Source organism: Ursus americanus, chromosome 2, assembly GCF_024610735.1.
Source record: "Ursus americanus isolate L20-20 chromosome 2, mUrsAme1.1.p, whole genome shotgun sequence".
NCBI classification, from domain to species: domain Eukaryota; kingdom Metazoa; phylum Chordata; class Mammalia; order Carnivora; family Ursidae; genus Ursus; species Ursus americanus.
The window spans coordinates 83,567,434-83,590,600 of NC_142128.1; the positions used below are offsets into that span (position 1 = coordinate 83,567,434).

A 23,167-nucleotide genomic window follows, 5' to 3' on the forward strand; every position below is an offset into this window, starting at 1 on the left:
TGAATGAATTGTACAACAGCTAGTAGACCTCATGGGCGTGGGGTTCGTAAGTAAGCCCGACGTTAGAATTTTAGCGTCATTATTCAGAGCAATTACTTTGGCTTCTTGCTTTAACAGGTGCTCTCTTTCTATTCTTTGTAAATGTAAATGTGTGAGCTGTGTCATTTAATTCATAGGACATTCATGGTTTCGTAGCTGGATTTTCTGATTAAAAGAAGGTAGCTGAAAACATACGGAAAGCTCCCAGGGAAATTAGGTCTTGAAAACAAACTAATTCTGGTGTCTTTCATACATGAATTTTGAAAGAAACCTTATACTGAAAAGGAATGGCCTCATACTGCAGTGTGACACTGTAATATGAAATTTTAGAGCTGAAAAAAACCTTAGCAGTTCCTCAGCTGAAATTTGCATTATTTGGCTGTATTCCCTGTTGACATGTTGCTTTCCATTTGGTGTTGGGTTGCTTTTCCTGGTCAGTAATTAGGTTGCGTGTGAGAAATCTGAATAGTTGGAAGCTGTTTCCAGACTATGTGGTCACTGAACCAGCATGAGGATTATACATTAGGTCTGGGGTTCGTATTTATGTCTAGATCAGTTCTTGTTGGCATATGTGGTTTTATAGATAAATTATTCTTCATTGATTTTATTTAGAAGTAATTTTTTGAAGAACTATAGACATTTGCCCCTGTAAACTTTATAGGAAAATGTCATTTGGAAAATACCGTCTTGGAAAATACCATTTTTTTAGATTGTAGAATGTTATTATAAACTTAGCCCCCACTGAAATGATTGTGACATTCTAAATTTATAATATTTTTTTCAATATTTATAGAGCTCTGTCCACATTTGTGTGTGTGTGTGTGTGTGTATAAAATAAGGTAAGCATTACCCAAATTCTGCTTCTTTTCCTATTAAATAGTTCTGTTTCATGGTGTATTTTTTCTTTTACGTAATACAGCCATAAACAAGAAGCTGATGATATTGTAAGAGTGGCGAAGACAGCTAATGAGACATCAACTGAGGCACTTAATCTGCTTCTGAGAACACTGGCAGGAGAAAATCAAACAGCACTTGAGATTGAAGAGCTTAATAGAAAGTGAGTGTCATTCAAAAGTGGCTTAGGGCCCTTCGGTTGTTCTTGCAAGTAGCACCAGTTCAATGGGAAATGAAATGCGATGGGTTCAGAGCATGCGTTCATGCAGTAAGACTTCTTTCGTTAATTGTGCTTTTGAAATGGTGCAGTAATTAGAGCAGGGGCTGTGGGGCCGCCGAGGTTTTATGCCTACCAGTTCCTGTAACTGCAGAGAAAGCTAACAAGACTGGCCATGATACTTACACTTCTGCATAAATGAACAAAGAAGAAGAGATAAAGTATCATAGAGTCAGGAGAGAAAATATACTTGAGCTACAGATATTTAAAAGGTGTCCAAAATAAGTACTATGTGGTAAACCATACGGTATAAATAGAAGTGACGAGATGAGATCTAAATTTCAGCTGTGTTGGTTTTAAATAATAACATTTTCTTTGAAGTTTTGGAAATTCTGTTGCAGTGATTTGAACCTGAATGAATGTGGTTAACACTAAGATGCCAAAAGCAACTAAGTTTTTCGTTAAATCTTCTGTTCCTTAGGTATGAGCAAGCGAAGAACATGTCACAGGACCTGGAGAAGCAAGCTGCCCGGGTACACGAGGAGGCCAAGAGGGCTGGAGATAAAGCGGTGGAGATCTATGCCAGCGTTGCCCAGCTGACGCCCGTGGACTCGGAAGCTCTGGAGGTATGGGGTGGGCAAGCTGTGTGCACAGGGTGCTGGCTGCCGCTGCCGTCACCCATCCATCATGTGCAGCCTCGCCCCCCAGACCCACACACACACACACACATGTGCACACACACGCCCACACACACACAGTACGCACCCTCGCCCCCCAGACATGCGCACACGCGTGCACGCACATGTAGTACACACCCTTGCCCCCAGACACACATGCACACACACGTGCACACGCACACAGTATGCACCTTCGCCTCCCAGACACACGCACACACACGCATGCATGCGCACGCACACATACACACAGAGTACGCACCCTTGCCCCCCAGACACACACGCACACACACACACAGTACATACCCTAACCCCCAGACACATGCGCACACGTACGCACACACACACATGTAGTACACACCCTTGCCCCCCAGACACACACGCACATGACACACACACACATAGTACGCACCCTCGCCTCCCAGACACATGTGCAGACACATGCACACACATATAGTATGCACCCTCGCCCCCCAGACACGCACGCACACGCACACACCCCTCACAGTTGGGGTGAGAGCTGTTCTGACGGCTCTGCAACTGTCACTGGTACCGACCTCCTCTGTCCTCCGGCTGACTCACTGGTGATGTCGAGTTCTGCTTCAGGTATGTTCACTTACTGAGCTCAAGAACCCCCTGATTAGAAACATTAAATAGCAAAGACTACTTTAGTGATAGGAGTAATCATTCCTAAGTCTTAAATATAAATCCAAATTATTATATATTTGTATTTATTAGGGCAGAGTACACCCAGACCCTTACGCCCAGGCACTCTGTGGTTGAAAGCAAGAGAGAAATAAAAAAAAGTGGTTTAAATGAAAGAACTATATTAGGATGCTGTTGGGCAGCTAAAATATTGGGGGATTGGTAGGATTTTATTGCGTCTATACTCATGAATCTTCATTTCAGGCCTGTATAAATGCTCTATTTTTCACATTGAATTTGAAGCTTATTAAGTTTCACTTCTCACATCGGAGGCGTTGACTTGATTTTTTTTACCATTGGGGTTTAGTTAGGTCTCTTCAGACATGTACATACTGTCTGATCTTGCATATTTGCTATTTGAGAATACGCAAAACTAATCGGTGATAAACACCAGACCAGTGGCAGCTGCGTTGTTAAAAAGATAGGTGTGGAAACTAACTAGAAAGAGATACAAGGGAATTTCCTGGGGTGGAAATATTCTGTATCTTGATTGGGGTGTTGGTTACACAGGGAAATATATGTGTGTGCAGTTTCCTGTGTGTAAAGTGTTCGTCAATTTAAGGGGAAAAAAAAGTCTGTAAAATTTTGACCTGTGGTGTTCTTTTAAAAATATGTCTGAGTGTTAAGTGTTACAGAGTTACTGAGCCTACCTTTTCATCAGTTTCATTGTTTTGTCTAAAATGTCACAATCTTGCTTTTCACAGAATGAGGCTAATAAAATCAAGAAGGAAGCTGAAGATCTGGACCGTCTGATTGACCAGAAATTGAAAGATTATGAGGACCTCAGAGAAGACATGAGGGGGAAGGAACTTGAAGTCAAGAAGCTTCTGGAGAAGGGAAAGACCGAACAGCAGGTTGGGTTAATTTGCAGGTTGCTTCATTTCTTGAGGCAAAATCCGGAACCATGCCAATGTGAGCTTGTGTCTGTGACATGACCAAGTGCGGGGTCCACAGGCCCTCAGGAATTCAGAGCACGGCCTTCTGTGGGGAGCCCCAGCCTAGCTGCCCCACGCTGGCGGGTGTCAAGGTGGCAGTGGGGAGGTGCCTGGTCTGTTAGGAGAAAGAAAGGATTCCCCTTGGAGGGTTTGTCCTCTGATCTGCCGTGTGTTTGCAGACTGCTGACCAGCTCCTAGCCCGGGCAGATGCCGCCAAGGCTCTTGCAGAAGAAGCTGCAAAAAAGGGACGAAACACCTTACAGGAAGCCAATGACATTCTCAACAACCTGAAGGGTACGAAAGGCTCACATAACAGCGTAAATTTCTATGCTTTCTTCACTAAGGCGATTTCCTTTTTTTTTTTTCTTTTTTTAAATTTTTACCGTGAGATTCTCAGAACATATACCATATGAAAGATCAATCATGCAGATTCAGTAGTTAATGATTTTTACTGCACTAACTTCATCCCCCAATATCCACCCTACTTTTTTTTTATACTGAGGTATTTCAAAGGAAAATCTGAGAGCTTATGTCCTTTTACCCCTTCATACCTCAGTATGAAAACAAAACCGGAAAAGTGGAAATTTTCTGGTATTGGAATAACTCATGTTATCTAGATATGCCTATGTAGCTGGCTCATGCTGGTAAATGGAGATTATTTTTAGTTTTCTCTGCGAATTGCTTCTCAATCTTTGTGCCTTCTGTCCTAACCCAAGAGAAAAAAGACATGTGCTCAATTCACTGTATAGTCCTGGACTTGCCCCTGATAAAGTAGCCCATAGGTTCTGTAAATATGGAAGCTTTACAGGATAATGGTTGACCGTATCGGCTCTGGGGTCAATGGGGTTGGGTTAGAATCCCTGATCTACCTCTCATTTCTGTGAACCGTTGGGGGACATTATCTCCCTCTTTAGTCTTCAGTTCTCATGTATAAAAATGACGCAATGCCTGCATCACAGGCATATAAAAAGCTCTTAACTCAGTAGCTAACACACAGTAAACACTAAATAAGCTGCAGTTTTTAATATTGGTTGCCGTGGCAGTAATGGCATACTCAGTGCTTTGCACGGAAATAAACTTCTTTCCAGAAACGTTCGTTCGTAAGAATCGAAAGCTGTACGCTTCGTTCTTTTAAGGCCTTCGGTGCTGTCCTGACTTTCATTGTTCATGAAACAAAATCCCGCTGCAGCTCCCGAAGGGGTCGCTTTGGCTTGCGGAAAGTCTAGTTCAGATGCGTTCCTCGAACTTGCTTTGTTTCAGACTTCGACAGGCGAGTGAATGATAACAAGACCGCCGCAGAGGACGCTTTAAGGAGAATCCCTGCCATCAACCAGACCATAATTGAAGCCAATGAAAAGACGAGGGAGGCGCAGCTGGCGCTGGGCAATGCTGCCGCGGACGCCACTGAGGCCAAGAGCAAGGCCCACGAGGCGGAGAGGATCGCCAGCGCCGTCCAGAAGGTGTGTGCTTTGCTCTTCTGCCCAGCAGTCTTTGCTCCTGTATTTCTCTAGTCATTTTCCAGTTTTTTTCCAGATCCCTGAAAGCCCTCACAGACTTCGTCCTCAAGTCCAGTAAGATTATCTCAAACTGTCCTCGTTCATTTTTTACTGGGCAGAGTAGGTCAGTACATTGACTGAAGAGGGAGAATCATTGAAATCATCGAAAGGGCCCTTGACCATCTCTACTGTTTCTTCAGTGGCGGGTCTGTGTGGTGAGGAGGGGGATGGCTTCATGGGCCCATAGAGCGCCTTCCACAAAAAAATCAGACTCTTCTTAAATAAACACAGTTCTTTGACACGGACAGCTGACATTTTTTCAATCTTATGTAGAGTGCCAGGTCAGCACAACTATTAGGCCTCTCTTTCCAGCATATGTGATATCTGAGCCCCACCTTATTTAGCTGCCACTGCTAGGATTCTTCCTACTCATCCTTTTATTTTTTTAGGATTTTATTTATTTACTGGAGAGGGAGACAGAGCACAAGCAGAGGGAGAGGGAGAGGGAGAAGCGGACTCCCCACTGAGCATGGAGTCTGACACGGGGGGTCCATCCCAGGACCCTGAGATTATGACCTGAGCCGAAGACAGATGCTTTCAGCAACTGAGCCACCCAGGCGTCCCCTTTCTACAATCATCTTAAAGAATAGTTTCTTTAAGCTGGCTTTTTCCTACTTAAAGGTCAATCTGTTTGTTTTATTTAGAAGAGAGATTGGAACGGATTCTAAAAGAATGTGTTCGAGAATCACATACATTTTTTCGTTTGTTTAGGACAGTTGGTCTTGGGATTAATTATATTTTATAAAATACTCCTAAATCAGGATCATGGTCTTTTTATACATTGTGATGAATGGCCAAGTAGAACAAGGCTGCTACGTTTGAATTGAAACTATATCGGAGTCAATAGTCTAAGCAATACCGTGTGGTGGGAAGTGTACACCGTTTAAATGTTTTACCCTTTGCTAGCCAGGCGACTTCACCTACAAATGGCAATGATAGAGCAAGAAGGATTAAGGAAACGGGGCGCCTGGGTGACACAGTCATTGAGTGTCTGCCTTCGGCTCAGGGCATGATCCCGGCATTGTGGGATCAAGCCCCACATCGGGCTCTTCCGCTATGAGCCTGCTTCTTTCTCTCCCACTCCCCCTGCTTGTGTTCCCTCTCTCGCTGGCTGTCTCTCTCTGTCAAATAAATAAATAAAATCTTAAAAAAAAAAGAAAAGAAAGAAGAGGAAACAAATGGAAGTGTTTTATAAAATATAAAATGCTGTTATGAGGCAATAACACTAGCTTTTCTTTACTGTTATTTGGAACCCAAATAAACGATACCCTAAGTCAACGTGTAGTATAATTTACTGCCCTGTTCTTTCTGGATTGTATTTTCGAACCATTCTACAGATTATACAAGGTGTGGGAGCGTACTGTAGAAAGAGGAAAGCTTGTTTTCATTAGCAGTTCTTTATCGTGTGCCTAGAACGCTACCAGCACCAAGGCAGAAGCCGAAAGGACTTTTGCAGAAGTTACAGACCTGGATAACGAGGTGAGCAGTATGTTGAAACAGCTACAGGAAGCAGAAAAGGAACTGAAGAGAAAGCAAGAGGACGCCGACCAGGATATGATGATGGCAGGGATGGTAAGCAGTTTCGGCCTATTTGCTCGTGGGCAGAAAGCGAAGGGTGTTGACTGATAAAGGTCCCCATCTTGTTAAGAAGAGTCTCTTTCACATTGACTTCTGTTTTTTATTGTGTTTTCTGGCCAAGAGTCGGGTTAGTGACTTACATAGAAGACAAAGAATTTGGATCTCTTGGGGGCTTGTTGCACAATTGTCCTATCCCAAAGCTTCTCTCAGTGAAAAGCAAAACCTTCTTTTTACACATTGAAGTTTTAGGACATTGAAAAGTATGTATTTGTATTTTGGGATGGGTGACTCATACATGGTATAAAATGAGAAAGGAATAAAAAGGAATATAATGAAAAGTTAATTTCTTCCCTCTTGTTATCCCAGCAACTTACTTTCTAGAGGCAAAGACCAGTTTCTTGTGTTTCATTTTTGAAGATGACAAAAACAAACCAACCTTATATCTAATTTATTTTTTTGTTAACTTTTTGTGAGGATGTGTATACACAACACTGTTGGTGACAACACCGACTTAGGAATGCATGGCCCAATAAAGAACAAGGGTGCCTTTTTCTGTTGTGTGCTATATTTTGCTTTCAGAAGACTTTAGTGGAGTCACAGTGGAAACATAACTTTGCAATTCAGTCTGATTATAATCACAGTAATGAGCTTGTTTAATTGTGTACTTTCAGTACAAGCAAGGGACCCTTTTTCCTCTACTCCTGCTGAAAAACAGGCCTTTTACTCTGGCTCATTTTCACCTTGGGACAGAAAGGAGAAATACTAACCCTGTTTATCTAGGTAAAGAAGACTCTAGGGAAGTGATAACAGGAAGCGTCCCTGTGCAAACACCTTATTTTAGTACGGTTTTGGCTTTTGTTTCCGACTGTCTAGATTTTCTATAGCAAGGTGTGCCTCCAATGGAAATTCCCATATTGCGTTTCTCATGTATGCTGAGGGTCTCTGCGTTTCCTGGTTAGTATGGTTGTAGAAATGTCGGATGTAGAGCCCGTGGAAAGAAGGAGAAGTGTACTCTTGATGAGCTTCCAAAAAAGGGTACGGATTCCATTCAAAAGGTGGGAGAAGGTCCATCTTTTGTTCTTTTTGGTAAATAACTTATAACGAACACAAAGCACCCTCCCACACCCTGTCCCGTTTGCGTTTACGTCAATCCTGAGAGACACAGCATTGAGCCGGTAGTGTTGGAGTGTGTCACATAACTTTTTTCACCAATAGCGTAAAGGCTTATGGTTGGTCTGGAAGAGGAGGCTGGGGCCCACGGGTTACATGCAGTAGCGTTGCTCTCTGCGGGCCCTCGTGAAGTCACTTACCCTCTCCTAGGACGCGCACAGAAAAGCCTGTCAGGGCTCGGGTAGGATGGCTGCGATTTCAACAGAGGTTCATCACTTACTTGTGAAGGTTTCTTTCCTCGTGCGTTTTCTTTTTTTAAAATCTTATGTTGTTTCTAGCCAAAAATGTTGCAGTGTCTTGAGCCAGAAACTAGGAAAAACAATTTTGTGGTAGGGAGCTCAAAGCTGCTCATTTAGGTCCTGACTGGGTTTCTTTGTGAGAGCATCTGTTTTCTGACATTCGGACACTTCCTCTTCCATTGTCATTTCCCGTGACTCACACACGGGGTATTTGTTCAGGTTTCATGGAATTTTCCCAAATACATGTACCTTTGGTTGATTTACAAAATGTAAACCGTGTTGCCCCAGTTGGTGCGTGTGCGTGTGCGCACGTGCGTGTGCGCTTGCAGGGGGAGAGGGCGTTACAGAAGGTGTCACCTGATTATGAAACTTTTCCGAGAATAGGACATGTCTAATAATCAGGTCTCTAAGAGTGTCCTGAAGGACATATTTTGGTTCTAAAATGTAGTGTTTATACTCGTCCTTAAAAATAACTGTTTCTGCTCGATGCATTTGGTTACGAATCCACTTCCATGTATTCTTGAGTGAGAAAGTGAGAAAAGGAAATAATATTGGTCTTTTTGAAATACAGATGCATTCAGTGTAGGCATGGAGACGGCCTACTCATAGCTGTTCTAGGAATTAAAAATAGCAACATTTCACCAGGAAGATACTCTGAAAGACCAAAAAAAAACCAAAACCAAAACAAAACCCCTACAGTGAGAGATTGTAGCTTCACAAGTTAGGAAAGAGGAAGCATCTGAAAATTGGACTTGTTGGCTGATTGGGGGAAACAATATCTCAGGAGCGTGAAGACACGCCGTCAGGACTGTTGGTCTATCATCTGTCCTCTTCCCGGTGCAGGCTTCACAGGCTGCTCAGGAAGCCGAGATCAATGCCAGAAAGGCCAAAAACTCCGTGACCAGCCTCCTCCACCTGATTAATGACCTTCTGGAGCAGCTGGGTAAGTGGCTGTGGAGTCATTGCAGGCAGCCTCCGCATTCTTTGTGCTGTTCTTGGGGTCGTCGACACGAAGCAGATCGTACAGCGTGACTGTTGCGTGAACTGAACCGTGACTTGAGTTGTATTAATTCAGCAAGTACTTACGAGGTCCTTCCATGGCCTATGATCTGAGTCCTGGAATCTGACCATGGTCCAAGGACCTATAAAATTAGGAAGCTAGGCTGCCAGCGAGGGTGGCTCATTTATGGCTGATGTTTATGATACGTTGAACCGTGATTATTCTTACTTATCCTGCTGGCGAGTGTCTTCAGAGGATTTAAAGGGAAGGATTCAGTGGTCGAGTCAAGGAACGCTTGACACTGGTAATGACTTCACTGCCTGGAATTCTTTTCATTTGTTAATTAAAAGGAGAATCTGATGAGGTGACAGTTTTTCAAAAAGAGAATAAGCTTGATTTTTCAAGGAAATACAAGCATGTCGAGATGCCCTTTTAATCCATTGTGGTAGGGAGCAGGCTTCATTACAGGACAGATAAGCTTTTGTCGCCAGTCTCCATCATAAAGTGGTAAGACTCCAGCCGGTACAGCTTGGTGGCAAGGCATTCGGCTTTAATTCAGCCTTGAAGGTTTGGTCCGTGTTTTATTTGGGTTTTTTGTTTGGTTTTTTTTGAGGGTGGGGGAGGGTATATTTTTTATCTGTCTCAAATATCAAGAATAATAAATTATGTGCTGTCAGATGGGTTTTAAAATGAAAGGAGCTAGAAGAAGTAGCTTTTTGTGGCAGAAAGAGCTGGATTTTTAAGTTAGTCAGGCTTGGGTTGGAATCTTTGTTTTGTTGCCTTGTAAACTGTGCAAACTTGGGCAAGTTACTTAACATCTGAGAATCATTGGGGGAATATGGTCTTGTGAGAATTTAATCAAGTACAGTATGCATTATGTGTTGAGCGCTGTGTGGCTATCTGCTTTCATTAATTATGGAAGCAGTTCTTTCCAGAAGAACCTCCTTTTCTTGCTAATTTTAAAGTGAAGATTTTGCTGGAATTATTTCAGCATTTTCATCCCTGGCCATTTTCCATTAGGAGGGCTCCAAATAGTGTGTAACTCCTGAAAGCAGGGCAGGATTCCCCAGAACCAGCCCAGCCTCCCTGGAAGCCAAAGAGCCGAGGGCTTCCAGGTCTAGCTTGAAGATTTTTACGTTCATTAGATGGCATTAAAATGACATGCAGATTGCATGTATAAAGATAAAAATGGTATTAAACGTTACCAGATGACCTTCAAAAGTGCAGGTGAGGCTTTGGGTCTCAAATACGGCCGCTATGTATTTAGACAACATTTCATAAAAACTGTTTCCTCAGAGACCATATCCAGCCCAGCATCCTTTATATGCTCTGACGGGTCCTTGCCGAGTTAAGTTCGCATTTGTACTTGGTCTGCATTGTTTGTGCCCTTGCACGACACGAACGATCTGCGAGTCCCATTTGCAGGCCACCCTTGCCTAGTGGCAGCTGCTGGGCTTCATTTATGAGAAAGGCAAGTGGAGGTGCTCGTGGAGTGATGTGATGATTCTTACTGGATGCATCTGTTTCCTCCTGTGTCCTTTCTGACTCTACAGGGCAGCTGGACACAGTAGACCTGAACAAGCTCAGTGAGATCGAAGGCACCCTGAACAAAGCCAAAGATGAAATGAAAGTCAGTGATCTCGACAGGAAAGTGTCTGATTTGGAGAATGAAGCCAGGAAGCAGGAGGCCGCCATCATGGACTATAACAGAGACATCGAGGAGATCACGAAGGACATTCGCAACCTGGAAGACATCAAGAAGACCTTACCATCTGGCTGCTTCAACACCCCGTCCATCGAAAAGCCCTAGGGTCATCTTTTAGGGCTGGAAGGCAGCACCCCCCAACCGGGGAGCCGTTGTGAGGCCACAGAGTGCCTTAACGCAAAGATTACATTTTTTCAGACCCCCACCTCTCTGCTGCTCTCCACCACTGTCCTTTTGAACCAGGAACATTCACAAAGCTTAAAGAGAAACAAGTCAGACATCATGAATCGGGAACAAAGGGTTTTATCTGATAGTCTCTCTTCCACGGAAGGCGCTCCCTTACCCGCACTTTCCCTTCTGAGTCGCGCGAGGACGTGGCATCTTACGTTATCGTACAGTGGTGTAAACACTCCGTGGGAGCCATTGTCTGCCGGGGCTGAGCAAGTAGCCCTCCCTTTTCTCACTGACACCAACAGAACCTCCTTGGTCTCAGTACTCTTGTTTCTATGAAGGAAAAGTTTGGCTGCTAGTCGTAGCCTTGCGATGGCCAGTATATCCAGTCTATCGATAAAGAAAGTGCACCTCCATCTCCTACCCCTCCTCCTCCTTTTACGCAAAAGGAAGTAAACATCCTGTGCCAAAGGTATCGGTCACTTAGAATGTCAAGAGCCACGGTCAGTTGTTTTCGCTATTTTGAGTACAGGACACTGGGCCATCCACGGGTAAGGATGCGGTTACTCATGACGGCCTCCAGGAGAACGAGGCTGCAGAAGAACGTATTTTCTCATACGTTCATAATTGACTAGGAAGATACACTTTTTTCAGATCTTTGGGCAGCTGATAAGTCTGGATGGGCAGCTTGCACTCACCAATGACATCTTCTGATAGTCCTAAAAATGGAATTTATACAGAAGAAATAGGGATATGATAACCACTAAAGTTTTTTGTTTTTTGTTTTTTTCAAAATCAAACTAATTCCTAGAGCTTTTTTAGTGTGTTAGTCCTGGAACTAGTGCTGTAATCTGGTAGAAAGCAGTTGGTCCCTAAGATCTTGACAAACAAACAAGAAACAAGCCGCCTTGTCCTAGTCTTTCCCAGCAAAGGGATACAACTTAGCTGCAACATGTATTGTCAGGATCCCGGATAGCCATTTTTCTTCCACTGGGGAGAGATGACACTTTGACCCTTATCCTCAATTATCTTCTGATGTTCCCGTCTTCTAGGATCTCTCTACACACCGAGTCTGCCAAATCCTGGTGGCAAACCCTTGCACTCAGTATTTCACGCAGCTGCCACGCCATCTAGTTCCTGCACTTTGTGATCGAAACCCACTCGAAACCTTCCCTCTCGGTGCAGAGGGAAGACCCGTAGGTGGAGTTGTCTAGCTGGCTTCTCGACTTCGGATCCTCGGCTCTGTGGTTTTCTTCTAAGATCACAGTGTGAAGATTCCCTGCCACACAGCCCCTTCCTCCTCCCAACCCACCTTTGAGATTCATATATAGCCTTTAACACTATGCAACTTTGTACTTTGCGTAGCGGGGGGAAAGAAACTATTATCTGACACACTGGTGCTATTAATTATTTCAAATTTATATTTTTGTGTGAATGTGGTTTTTTTTTGTTTATCATGATTATAGAGTAAGGAATTTATGTAAATATACTTGGTCCTATTTCTAGAATGGCACTGTCTGTTCACTTCTTCACTCCATTTTGCCCCTTCACTGGCACAATGTGTCTGTGTACCTCCTTCGCTTCTGTCTGCAGGCCTCGGCGCTGCATGTGTCCCCCGTCGCGCGGCCCTTCGCCTTGGGTTTGCAGCGCGTTCGTTCTCCAGCGCGAGTGTCGACCCGCTTCCCTCCGCACACAGCCACTCTGCCGGGGTTCCTCACACCCTCCTCCAGCGCAGGCCCGCCACCCGAAACTGCGGCCTCGTGTCTCTGATGCCCGCCCTGAGCAGGCGTGTCAGGCCGACAGGAGGTGGCGGGATGAGGCCCTTTTGCTGAATGGCGTCTTCAGCGTCAATGTGGGCCTAACCGGGAATGAGCTAGAAATGCCCGTGCCGACGGTTGGAGCTGGACGGGTGTGTTTGAGGAGGGAGTGTGTGATCCCGGGGTGCCCAGAGGGATGGTGTACAGACAGGTGGCATGGGGGCGGCCGTGCCCCGGGGTCTCCCCTGGCCGCCTCCTTGCGTAGAGTCCACTCCAAAGGTTTTGACTTGCAAACCCCTGGCTTTCCCTGGGCTGCTTCTCTCAGGCCTGTTCTGCTCTCGCCGGAGGTGGGGCTCGTTCTTGCCAAGTCTTCACATCAGTGTCTCCAAGCTAGTTCCTCGGTTAAGTGGCCACCTCCTAACAGACGCATTTCGTTCAAGGTCGCAGGACAAGCACTGTAGATAGACTGCCAGGACAGTTTCCCTCTAGCCCATGGGACAGCCTCACACCAGTCAGTCTTCGCCCGCAGTGAAATTTGGAGTTTGTTTTCGTTTTGTTGCTTTTCTCCTTCTCCATCTGTGTAGTATGTTTTTAAACAGAATTTTATTTTTAAAATTAAAAGTCCTTTATAAGACAAAACCTTCATTACACTCCTGCAATATACATTATTTTATTGTATAGTTCTAGTTACCTGTATTTTATGTGACAAAATGGACAGGGTGGCTGCTGCGGAATGCTGGGTGTCGCGGGGAGGGGGGCATCCAGCTGTCCCTGGACGTCTTCCTTGTAATCCCGGCGGTGGCCCTTTGATATGTGCCTTCACTTCAGCTGTTTGCCTTAATCTCTACAGTCTCGCTCTCCAGGGTGGTGAATAAAATGCAACACTTGGCATTTTTTTATGTTAAAAAAAAACAGTATTTTATTTATAATAAAATCTGAATATTTGTAACCCTTTATATTTGGTGTGGCCTGAGTGGGGTACTGGGGACAGAGGATGTTTCGAAAGGTCTGATGAAGAGGAAGATGCTGATCATAATATCTTCTTTGGGCGACTTACTGTCTTGACAACAGTGCAGTATGTGTGCAGGTACGTGTGTGTGTGTGTGTGTGTGCGTGCGTGTGTGTGTATTATACAAATAATATATATGTATATGCATATATACACATATATTTATGTATTTTTTGCCCTTCTCAGATGGGGATACTTTGGTGTGGTCCAGAGGTAGGCAAATTTTTTTCTGTAAAGTGCTAGACTGTACATATTGTAGGTTTTGCAGGCCATACGGTCTCTGTTGCAACGACTTTGCTCTTGCAGCCTGAAAACAGCCCCGGACAGTGTATAAACAAATCAGTGTGGCTGTGGTCCAACATAGTGGTTTACGAAAACAGTCACGGGCCCAAGGGCTGCCATGTACTGGACCCCTTGAGGTATGATTAATGCCTGCTTAATGACCCCTGAAGACTATTTTGAAATTACTTGGGCTTCTTAAATTAACAGCTGTAAGTAAAAAGTTGTCTTTCTACCTATAAATATACCCTGTAACTTCAGCTAAAGGGTGGGTCTCTTCAGACGATGAAAAACAATCTCAAACATAAGGGAATAAAGAGGAGAGAGTAAGTAACGTGCTGAGCCATCAGGCCGGAAGTAGCTCATCGTCATACCTCACCCCATCTGGAGGGTTGACCCAGCGGGAGGAACCTGAGGCCAGGTGAAGAGTTTCGGATGCGGGGACAGCGGGAGGGCTTTGGTTTCGCCTTGGGTTCATAGCCCTGAGTCCCTGCGGATGACCTGCCACCTTCCCGGTCTTCTAAATCCTCGTAACTATGACACCTGTGGAGAACCGGAAGTCCTCTTGATTGGACTTGCTCGGAGAGAGCTTTAGAGGGCACTAGTTCCTCGCTTTCACAGATGCCTGTTCTTAACCCGTTTGTAGGACCTGATTCAAGCGTAAAGACATCTTTCTCGTTAGTGTGCAGAGTGATGAGTGGGATTTTAAGAACGTGCCCCTATTCGTGTTGTTAGTTCAGGGTCAGCAGTTTCCCCAAAGCTGGTATCGGCATAATCTGAGTCAAAATATCCCCGAAGGTTTACTACTTAAGTAAGCCTTCTAGCCCCCTGATAAATCTGAATTCACCAGCCCCACTTCACTAAGATCAAAGTGGAATGCCTGAAGAAGACCTCTGGCCCCCGGGAGAGCCACCAAGTAGAAAGGCAGATGGTACCTGCTTTGTAGGGTGAGGAACGACCCATCCCAAGGAAAGATCCCATCTCTCCAGGCCCTTAGCTTACAGGACCAGAAACGGCAATTGTACATAGCAGGTAATTTTGCCTGTTCACACTAAGCAAGTTTAAATGAAGTAGATATTCATCATTGGAGTGAAAAATAAGAAACTTCCTAGTAAATTATCAGAGGCTCCAGGGGCTCAGAAGTTACTAGCTAGAGTGCCTTATGTCTGTACCAAGTCCCCCAAGATGATTATATCTGCTCTACACAAATGATATTCTAAATAGAAATTAATTATACGCGGGACACCTATGTGGCTCAGTCACTAGGCATCTGCCTTCGGCTCAGGTCATGATCCCAGGGTCCTGGGATCGAGCCCCGCATCGGGCTCCCTGCTCAGCGGGGAGCCTGCTTCCTCTGCCTTTGCCTCAGCCCCCACCTGCTCATGTTCTGTCTCTTTCTCTCTCAGATAAGTAAATCTTTTTAAAGAAATTAATGATATGCTTAAGAAAAGGAAATATTTAGCAGAAATCAAAAAGCTGAGAAGTTCCTGGTTGGGAATTCAAATAAAAGAAACCTCAGCATTTCCAGTGTTGTTATAACAGGTCATTTCTTTAACTCTTCTCCCTGCCGGTGGTGTTCTTTCTCCTTTCCATTACAGGAAAGCCTGAGGTCAAGGTGTCACCTGCTCTGTTGACATTGGCCACTCCTTCCTTGTGCCCACCCCTCCCCCAGCCTTGTACTGCCTTCTAGCATGGCCCATGGACACATGTTTATTGATCAGGTGTCACTCACTGACCTTTTCCCCCAACTTCCCTCTTTCTCCCCAAAATCCAGGTTTGTGTATTTCTGTCCACATCCTCGGGGCTAGGAGGCATACAGGACATGGTCACTGGGTTGTCTAAATGGTCTAAAGGTAAAACCAACCTTTCTCATTTGCCTATTCTCCCATTTCTGTTACTTTTCCCCTGCGTGAGCAGAGACGGAGGTTTATGGATGTTTCTTAATGCCCTCTGTCCCCTCCTTTCAGCATCGTTCTGCTCTCTCGGTACTCCCACCAAGGGAGGGATTTGCAGGAAGATAAGCAAAACTGCCGTCTTTCACCAAGTGGCATAGCGCCCACCACACACAGCCCTGCAAGCAGCAAGTAGCCTGTGTGATCTTGTCTGCGGGGCCCCCTGCTCTGCTTCCCAGCCTCACACTGGCCGCTCCTGACGCTGTGTGTGTGTCTGCAGTTTTACTCGGAGCCCCCTTGTACGTATCTCTGGCTCCTGGCCCACATTATAACATTAATTCCCCTTCTTTTTCCCTAACTCCTGGGAATGGAGCTGGTACATTTCAGCAGGTTGGTTAGTGTTTCATCCCGTTGGCTTGTGTGCCTTAGAGAGCCTCATAATACAGGCCGTGCACGGATTGCTTGTGATGACTTCAGTATAGTTTGTATTTATTTCTATAAAAAGTTGAACATCAGGCTCTTGATCAAGAATGTACCCCTCAGACCCAGCATTGTTCCCATGAGTATGTCAGTTTAAGTGATTCTCTGTGAAATGTGCCTGGTCATACCTTTGAGGACACCTCTCTATCCTCCCATAATCTTTTTCACCATTGCTAGTAATAAAAAATTCTACTTGAACTTCAGACTATTGCTTTTGAGCTCATGGTATCTGCACTTGTACTGAGATCCTTTGTCATTTCAGTAACTAAATGCAGTCATCAGGAGCGCTTGGGCGGCTCAGTCAGTTAGGCATCTGACTCTTGATTTTGGCTCAGGTCATGATCCCAGGGTCGTGGGATCAAGCCCCTCATTGATCTGTGCTCAGTGTGGAGTCTTCTTCTCCCTCTACCTCTGCTCCTCCCCCAACTCACTCTGTCTCTCTCTAAAATAAGCAAAATCTTTGAAAAATAAATAAATTCAATCATCAAATTGTGCGCCATACCAACTAGTGTTCATTTCTAGTGCAGGGACGCCCGGGGGGCTCAGTTGGTTAAGCGTCTGCCTTCGGCTCAGGTCATGATCCCAGGGTCATTACATCGAGCCCAGTATCACACTCCCTGCTCAGTGGAGAATCTGCTTCTCCCTCTCCGTGCTCTCTCTCTCTTGCTCTCTCTCAAAAATAAATAAAAATATTTTAAAAAATTTCTGATGCAACCCCTTCCTGAATATTCTCCGCTTGCCTTCCAGGATGCAGGACCCGATTTTCCTCCTGTGTCAGTGGGTCCCCGCTGTTCTTTGCATGGGCATTTCTTTCCTCCTGAGCATGGTTTCCAGGTTGAGTTTAGTGCAGAGTAAGCTCAAGTCCAGCCATGAACTGAAATGTCTGGGGAAGATGTGCTGTCCTGGTGTGGATTACACGTTCCCGGGTTGCTGAGCCAGCGTCCAAGATAAAGGCTCAGGAGAAACAACTGTGATTTCAGTGATTACACGTTTAGCAGGGTCAGAGAAGTGGTGTTACAACTTGCTCATCCCTCTTGGCTCAGACAGTCTGCTATGTGTGCTGTCTCGGTCAGGCTGGTACAGAGGCTCAGACCTGGCCAGAGAGATGGGTTTTGCCACATAGATTTCAGACAGGTTGCCCTCCTTGCATTTCTGAAGGACTGTGGAAGGACTAACGCTATCAAGATACCTTGTACCGTATACTATGTTTTGAAAGGTACCTTCATGTTGATTTTCTTTCATTTGCCCCTGATTCGATGAGGGTCTTCATTTGACCAAAGAGGAAATGCAATGATGGTTTGCTACCCTGTCACCCTAACCATTATTTTAGCATGTGGCCATATTCTCTCACGATTTTGATCCATTTTCCTTTTAAGCACCTCTCTTGTGTATATGTGCTTTATAATAAAGTTTCTCAAATCCGTTTTTTGGAGAGATCAAGGCAGGATTTAAATATATTGGTTTAACTTGCCCAATATTAAGGAACCAGTTAGTGGGCAGAATTATTACTTGGAATGCAGTTGTCTTTCAGCCTCTGGGCTATATACCCCACACAGCTCACACCCCTTTGGTGGCCTGTGGTTTTTCCCTCTCTTTCTCTTCGCTTACTTAGGATCAGGAATAAGGAGCATGGAGCTGGCTCACCTAGCCTCCTCTAATGTTAACATCTGATATAACCATGGTACATTTATCATAACTAAGAAACTACTATTGGCAGAAGATTTAACTACAGTCTTTTGCATGCTTTTAAAAAACCTTCTTTTTCAAGACCCCATTTTTAAAGTAATACTGAATTTTAAAGCAAAATGAGAATACTCAGCATTAATACCCAAACTATGGGACAACAGGAGTGTGGCTAGTTGATTTTACTTTCATAATACAATCAAGACTGCCCAATGTACAACATGTTCGTAATTGACTGCAAGTAACGTCATTCAACAACTTACTAAAATGTCCTGCAAGTTTCAAAAGAGATTTTAAAAAGATCCATCAGAATTAACATATCATTCATAACTATGGCACAGATTTATTTATTAGAAATAAAAAATTTTATTTATAAAGATTACATTTAAAATTTTTTATTACATCATTTCAGACCTACAGAAAAATTGTAAAGATAGCATAAAAAGTTATTCAATAGTCTTTCTTCAGATTCCTCAGATGTTAATATTTTACTACATTTGCTTTTTCTCTGCTCTCACTCTTGCTCTCAGTGTAGAGAGAAAGAGAGAACTGTTTTAAGTTGCAGACACGATGCCCTTTTACCCATAAATACTTCAATGTACATTTCCTAAAGACAGGGAAATTCCTTACGTGACTACAGCACAATTGTCAAAATCAGGAAACTACCATCGATATGATAGGATTATCTTATCCGTAGCCGTTATTCAGATTGTACCATTTGCGGTAAGCAGAATAGTGGTCCCTCCAAAGACGTCCACATCCTAATCCCCAGAACCTGTGAATGTGTAAGGTTGCATGGCAAAGGGGAATTAAGGTTTCTGATGTAATTAAGGTTGTGAATCAGCCCATCTTAGAGTAGATTATCCTGGGTTATCTGGGTAGGCCAATATAACCATAGGGATTCTTATAATTGGAGGAGGGAGGCAGAAAAGGAGGTCGGAGTGATGCAATGAGATGAGGACCCAGCCTACCATTTGGGGCTTAAAGATGGAGGAGGAAGCAGGAGCCAAGGAACGTGGGCAGCCTCGAAAAGCTGCAAGGGGCAAGGGAAGAGATCCTCCCCCAGAGCTTCCAGAGGGGAACACTGCCCTGCTGATGCTTTGAGTTTAACCCAGGAAGATCCCTGTCAGACGTCTAACCTACAGAAATGGAAGAGAATAAAGCTGTATTGTTTTAAGCCCTGAATTTCAGGTAATCTGTCATGCAGCCATGGAAAACGAACACACCCTTTGTCCCAGGAACATCTTTTATAAAAAAACAAAATCTGAAACCATGCGTTCACTTGTCCTGTCTCTTTTATTTCCTCTACTCTGGAGAAGTTCCTGAGTCTTCCTTTGTATTTTCTGATGTTGACATTTTTAAAAAAATAGTTATTTTGTAGCATGTCCTTCAATTGGGTTCCTTTGATGTTTTCTCTTGACTGGATTCAGGCTGTGCACTTCGACAGCGAGAGCATGGAAGTGATGCTGAATTCTCTTCAGTACATCGTACCAGGAGGCACAGAAGTCATGACTGGCGATGTTCACTTCGTCAGCTAAGGGGGGTGGCGCCTCCCGGATTTCTCCGTCGTAGAGTTACTCTGTAACCCTTTGTAAGAATAAGTATCTCGTGAGGACGCACTTTGAGACTATATAAATAAATATCCTGTTACTCCTTACACTTTTCCCCACTAGTTTTAGTATCCATTGCTGGGCTGCCAAAGGGAGATTTTCTGATTCCATCATTCTTTCTGTATTTATTAGTTGACATTATACCGAGAGGTAGTTTCTCCTTCTCCCCCACTTTTTATGTTAGATCTTCATATTAGATTTATGGATTCCTCTTATTTAACGAGTTACAATAGGTTGCTCTTGATATTTACTTGGATCCTTAAATGTCCCCTGTTTGGCCGGTGCGAGTAGCTCAAAGCTGACCCCTGTGACCTTCCGATAATTTCCCTCATTCTTTGAGGGTTATCTTACTTTTGGCACATCAAGACATTTCAGGCTCCTCTTGGATTTTCTGTGTCATAATCCTGGAACCAGCCACTTCTTCAAGGAGCAAAATTAGGTTTTATTAATTTCCCAAGTGCCAAGATCCAACAACAAAAAATGGGTCACTCAAAATGATGGAAAACTCTCAAAAATGATGCTGAATTTCGAGCAAATTGTTTATTAGGCTACTTGGCTTTAGGGAGCATGGCCTATTTTATGCATTATTGACAAATATTTTTGGAGCACTCATTGCTCTTGCAGCCTACCTGGTACCAGTACCCATGGGTTTTACACTTTGGCAAAGGCAATTTTTCCTAGGTTGAGAAATTTAAGTAGGGGAGGCAGCAAAAAACAAAACATAAAAAATAGTACAAAAATAAAGAAGACATATCTCTCTGAGTACGAATGTGTAAGCATGTTGACAAACAGATGCATAGGGACATTACATATTAATATTACTATATTGGTTTATTCATCAAATGAATGCTCAGGACTGTTCTTTCTGCTACGTCTGTGAAGGACGAATTATATTTATATGAAAAGGTATAATTTTTGGCTGTGTTGAAAAGAATATGGTGTGGGAAATGGGCTTGGGGACATTGATCCAGATATGAAAATGCAGAGAATTCAATGATGTGCAATTGAGTGGCTGAGGTTTCCTCCCACCCATTGTTCTCTGTGTATCGAAGATGTTCTGGAACCCAGCACTGTAGTCTCTAATCACAGGGAGAACTCTTACACCCCACGTACTCAGTTTCCATGTTCTAGTTTTTTTGGCTGTCATCTCATAAGGCCAATGACATAGCAAATTATTTCATTATTTCAAATTCTCACTGTTTATTAAGGCTCTACAGAAGTGTCTGGTCAGAGCCCAAACTAGAAAGATCTTGCAATGTTGAGATCAAAAAGAGTACCAAACTATTGATAATCTATTGGTGTCTTATTAGATTCTAAGGAATGGCTGGCAAAAACTATTGTGGACTTTTTTGTGCTTTTGTGCTGAGTTTGATGAGAGTTGAATATGTAATGAAACGGAGTTTGTATGTACATAGGATGGTGGACTCAGGAGTTCTCCTAGAGCACTTGTACTCAAAGTGAGGTCCTAGAGCCAGCAACATCTGCCTCCCCTGTTATCTTCTTAGAAATGCACATTCTCGATACCACCTCAGACCTACTGAATCAGAAATTCAGGGGCGGAGAGGTGAGAGGATAATCTGTGTTTTAATAAGCCCCCTCCAGAGGATTCTGATGCTGGCTAGAGAATTAGAGAGTGCTGCTGGTTCTCAGCAGTTACATCCTCTCTGTCTGTGTGTTGGGCTCACCCAGGCATCGTTTTCACTCCCAGCCCCCCTTGCTGGATAGCTCTTTGAGCTGGGAACTCAGTTTAGAATATGTGCTAATTACAGTGTTTGAGAGAATATTAACTCTTTGCTGTGCTTAAGACTTATACTGAGAAACTCTAAGTATTATATAAACATCCAATTGGTTCATCAAGGCATCCCTCTTATGGAATACGAAAACCTATGAAAGTAGGTGAAGACTGACAAATCTATTTAAAAATTTTTAATATAAATATTTTTGTTTCCAATTGATTTCTCCACTTTTCACAAGATCTTCTAAATAATAATTTCTATCCACTAGATGTGAACAGGCCAAAATATTATGGGATAGGCTAGACTTTTTATGATTCATAATTATCATCTAATGCTATGAATTTGGCAAGGTTGTTCTGAATGTTTCCACAAGCATGAAATAAAAGAGAGCCAAGTCATTTAATGTGGGAGATGCATTTGAAATTAGGATAAGCAACAAATATACCTAAAGACATCAGACGAAGTTCAATTTAGACCTCAGGCCGTACTGAGTGGCCACAATTCATGGACAAGTTAGCTGTGTACCCTTAGCTAGTCTCTCAACCCTGCCTATTTTTCCTATAAATGGGGCTGTCACAACCCTGCAGAATTGTTCAAGTCAATGGGTAAGTATGTAAAAGAATACAAAATTTAGTATAATCAGGTAAACTAAGTTTTTGTGGGGCTGGAAGCTTGTACAACTTGGGGTCTTCTTTTATTTTTCTATTTTTTTTGAACTTTTTAAAAATTAAAATTCAATTAATTAACATTTGATGTATTATTTGTTTCAGGAGTACAGGTCTGTGATTCATCAGTCTTATATAATACCCAGCGTTCATTACAACACGTACCCTCCCCGTGTCCATCCCCCAGTGACCCCTTCCCCCCCACACGCTTCCCCTCCAGCAGCCCTTGGTTTGTTTCCTAAGATTCAGAGTCTCTTATGGTTTATCTCCTTCTCTGGTTTCATCTTGGAGTCTTCTTTTAAAAAATATATATCATAATAAAAGAAATCTGTTACAAAGAGAAAAAAAAATATATATGTGTATATATGTGTGTGTGTGTGTGTGTGTATATATATATATATATATATATATATATATATATATATATATATAAAATCATAAATGCACAAGTGAGTATGGAGCCGGTAAGGGGCCCATAAGCTCCTTTACTTCCACATGCGAAATCCACGTCCGTGTTGCGACTCTATTTATTTCCGGCCGCGGTAAGGCAGAGCGGTTGCTTCCTTTATGTCACTGTGTCATTGGGTGTGTGCATGACTGTACTTCCCTTCCACGGCAGACAGCTCAGCCGCCGTCTGGCCAGGAGAACCTGTTTGGTGTGCTCACTGCATGACGACAGCGGGCGCGGCTCCGAGGGCAGTGCCAGGCTCTACGGAGCGCGCCCCGAGGCTGTAGAATCAGACTTCTGCCAGGGGAGGAAAGAGCGCCCGAGGCCCGCGTTCCCCGCAGCCGCGGTGAATGGCTTGACTGGGCAGAGCCTTCCAAATCTTCATTAAACCTCTTGATCTCAAAAGTGGAAGAGGCAAAATGCAATTTTTAAAGATCACTTGTTAAAATAGAACTTCAACCACTTCTGGGGCGCCTGAGTGGCTCAGTCGTTAAGCGTCTGCCTTCTGTTCAGGGCGTGATCCCGGGGTCCTGGGATCGAGCCCCATACCGGGCTTCTCCGCTGGGAGCCTGCTTCTTCCTCTCCCACTCCCCCTGCCTGTGTTCCCTCTCTCGCTGGCTATCTCTCTCTCTGTGTCAAATAAATAACTAAAATCTTAAAAAAAAAAAAAAGAAAAGAAAAGAAAAAGAACTTCAACCACTTCTATCCTCAGGAAACTGCACACC

General features: G+C 43.7%; 1 protein-coding gene across 1 annotated transcript in view; it reads left to right on the plus strand.

Annotated features, from left to right (window-relative positions):
* LAMC1 (laminin subunit gamma 1) overlaps positions 1–13,596 on the plus strand; it is a 124,243-nt gene extending 110,647 nt beyond the window's left edge. Inside the window, exons 21-28 of the mRNA XM_045811448.2 lie at positions 959–1,096; positions 1,632–1,776; positions 3,234–3,383; positions 3,644–3,758; positions 4,725–4,924; positions 6,434–6,592; positions 8,851–8,950; positions 10,561–13,596. Coding sequence (XP_045667404.2) covers positions 959–1,096; positions 1,632–1,776; positions 3,234–3,383; positions 3,644–3,758; positions 4,725–4,924; positions 6,434–6,592; positions 8,851–8,950; positions 10,561–10,817 — 1,264 coding nt within the window. The 3' untranslated portion in view covers positions 10,818–13,596. The remainder of the gene's footprint in view (positions 1–958; positions 1,097–1,631; positions 1,777–3,233; positions 3,384–3,643; positions 3,759–4,724; positions 4,925–6,433; positions 6,593–8,850; positions 8,951–10,560) is intronic.
* Positions 13,597–23,167: the final 9,571 nt, after the last annotated feature.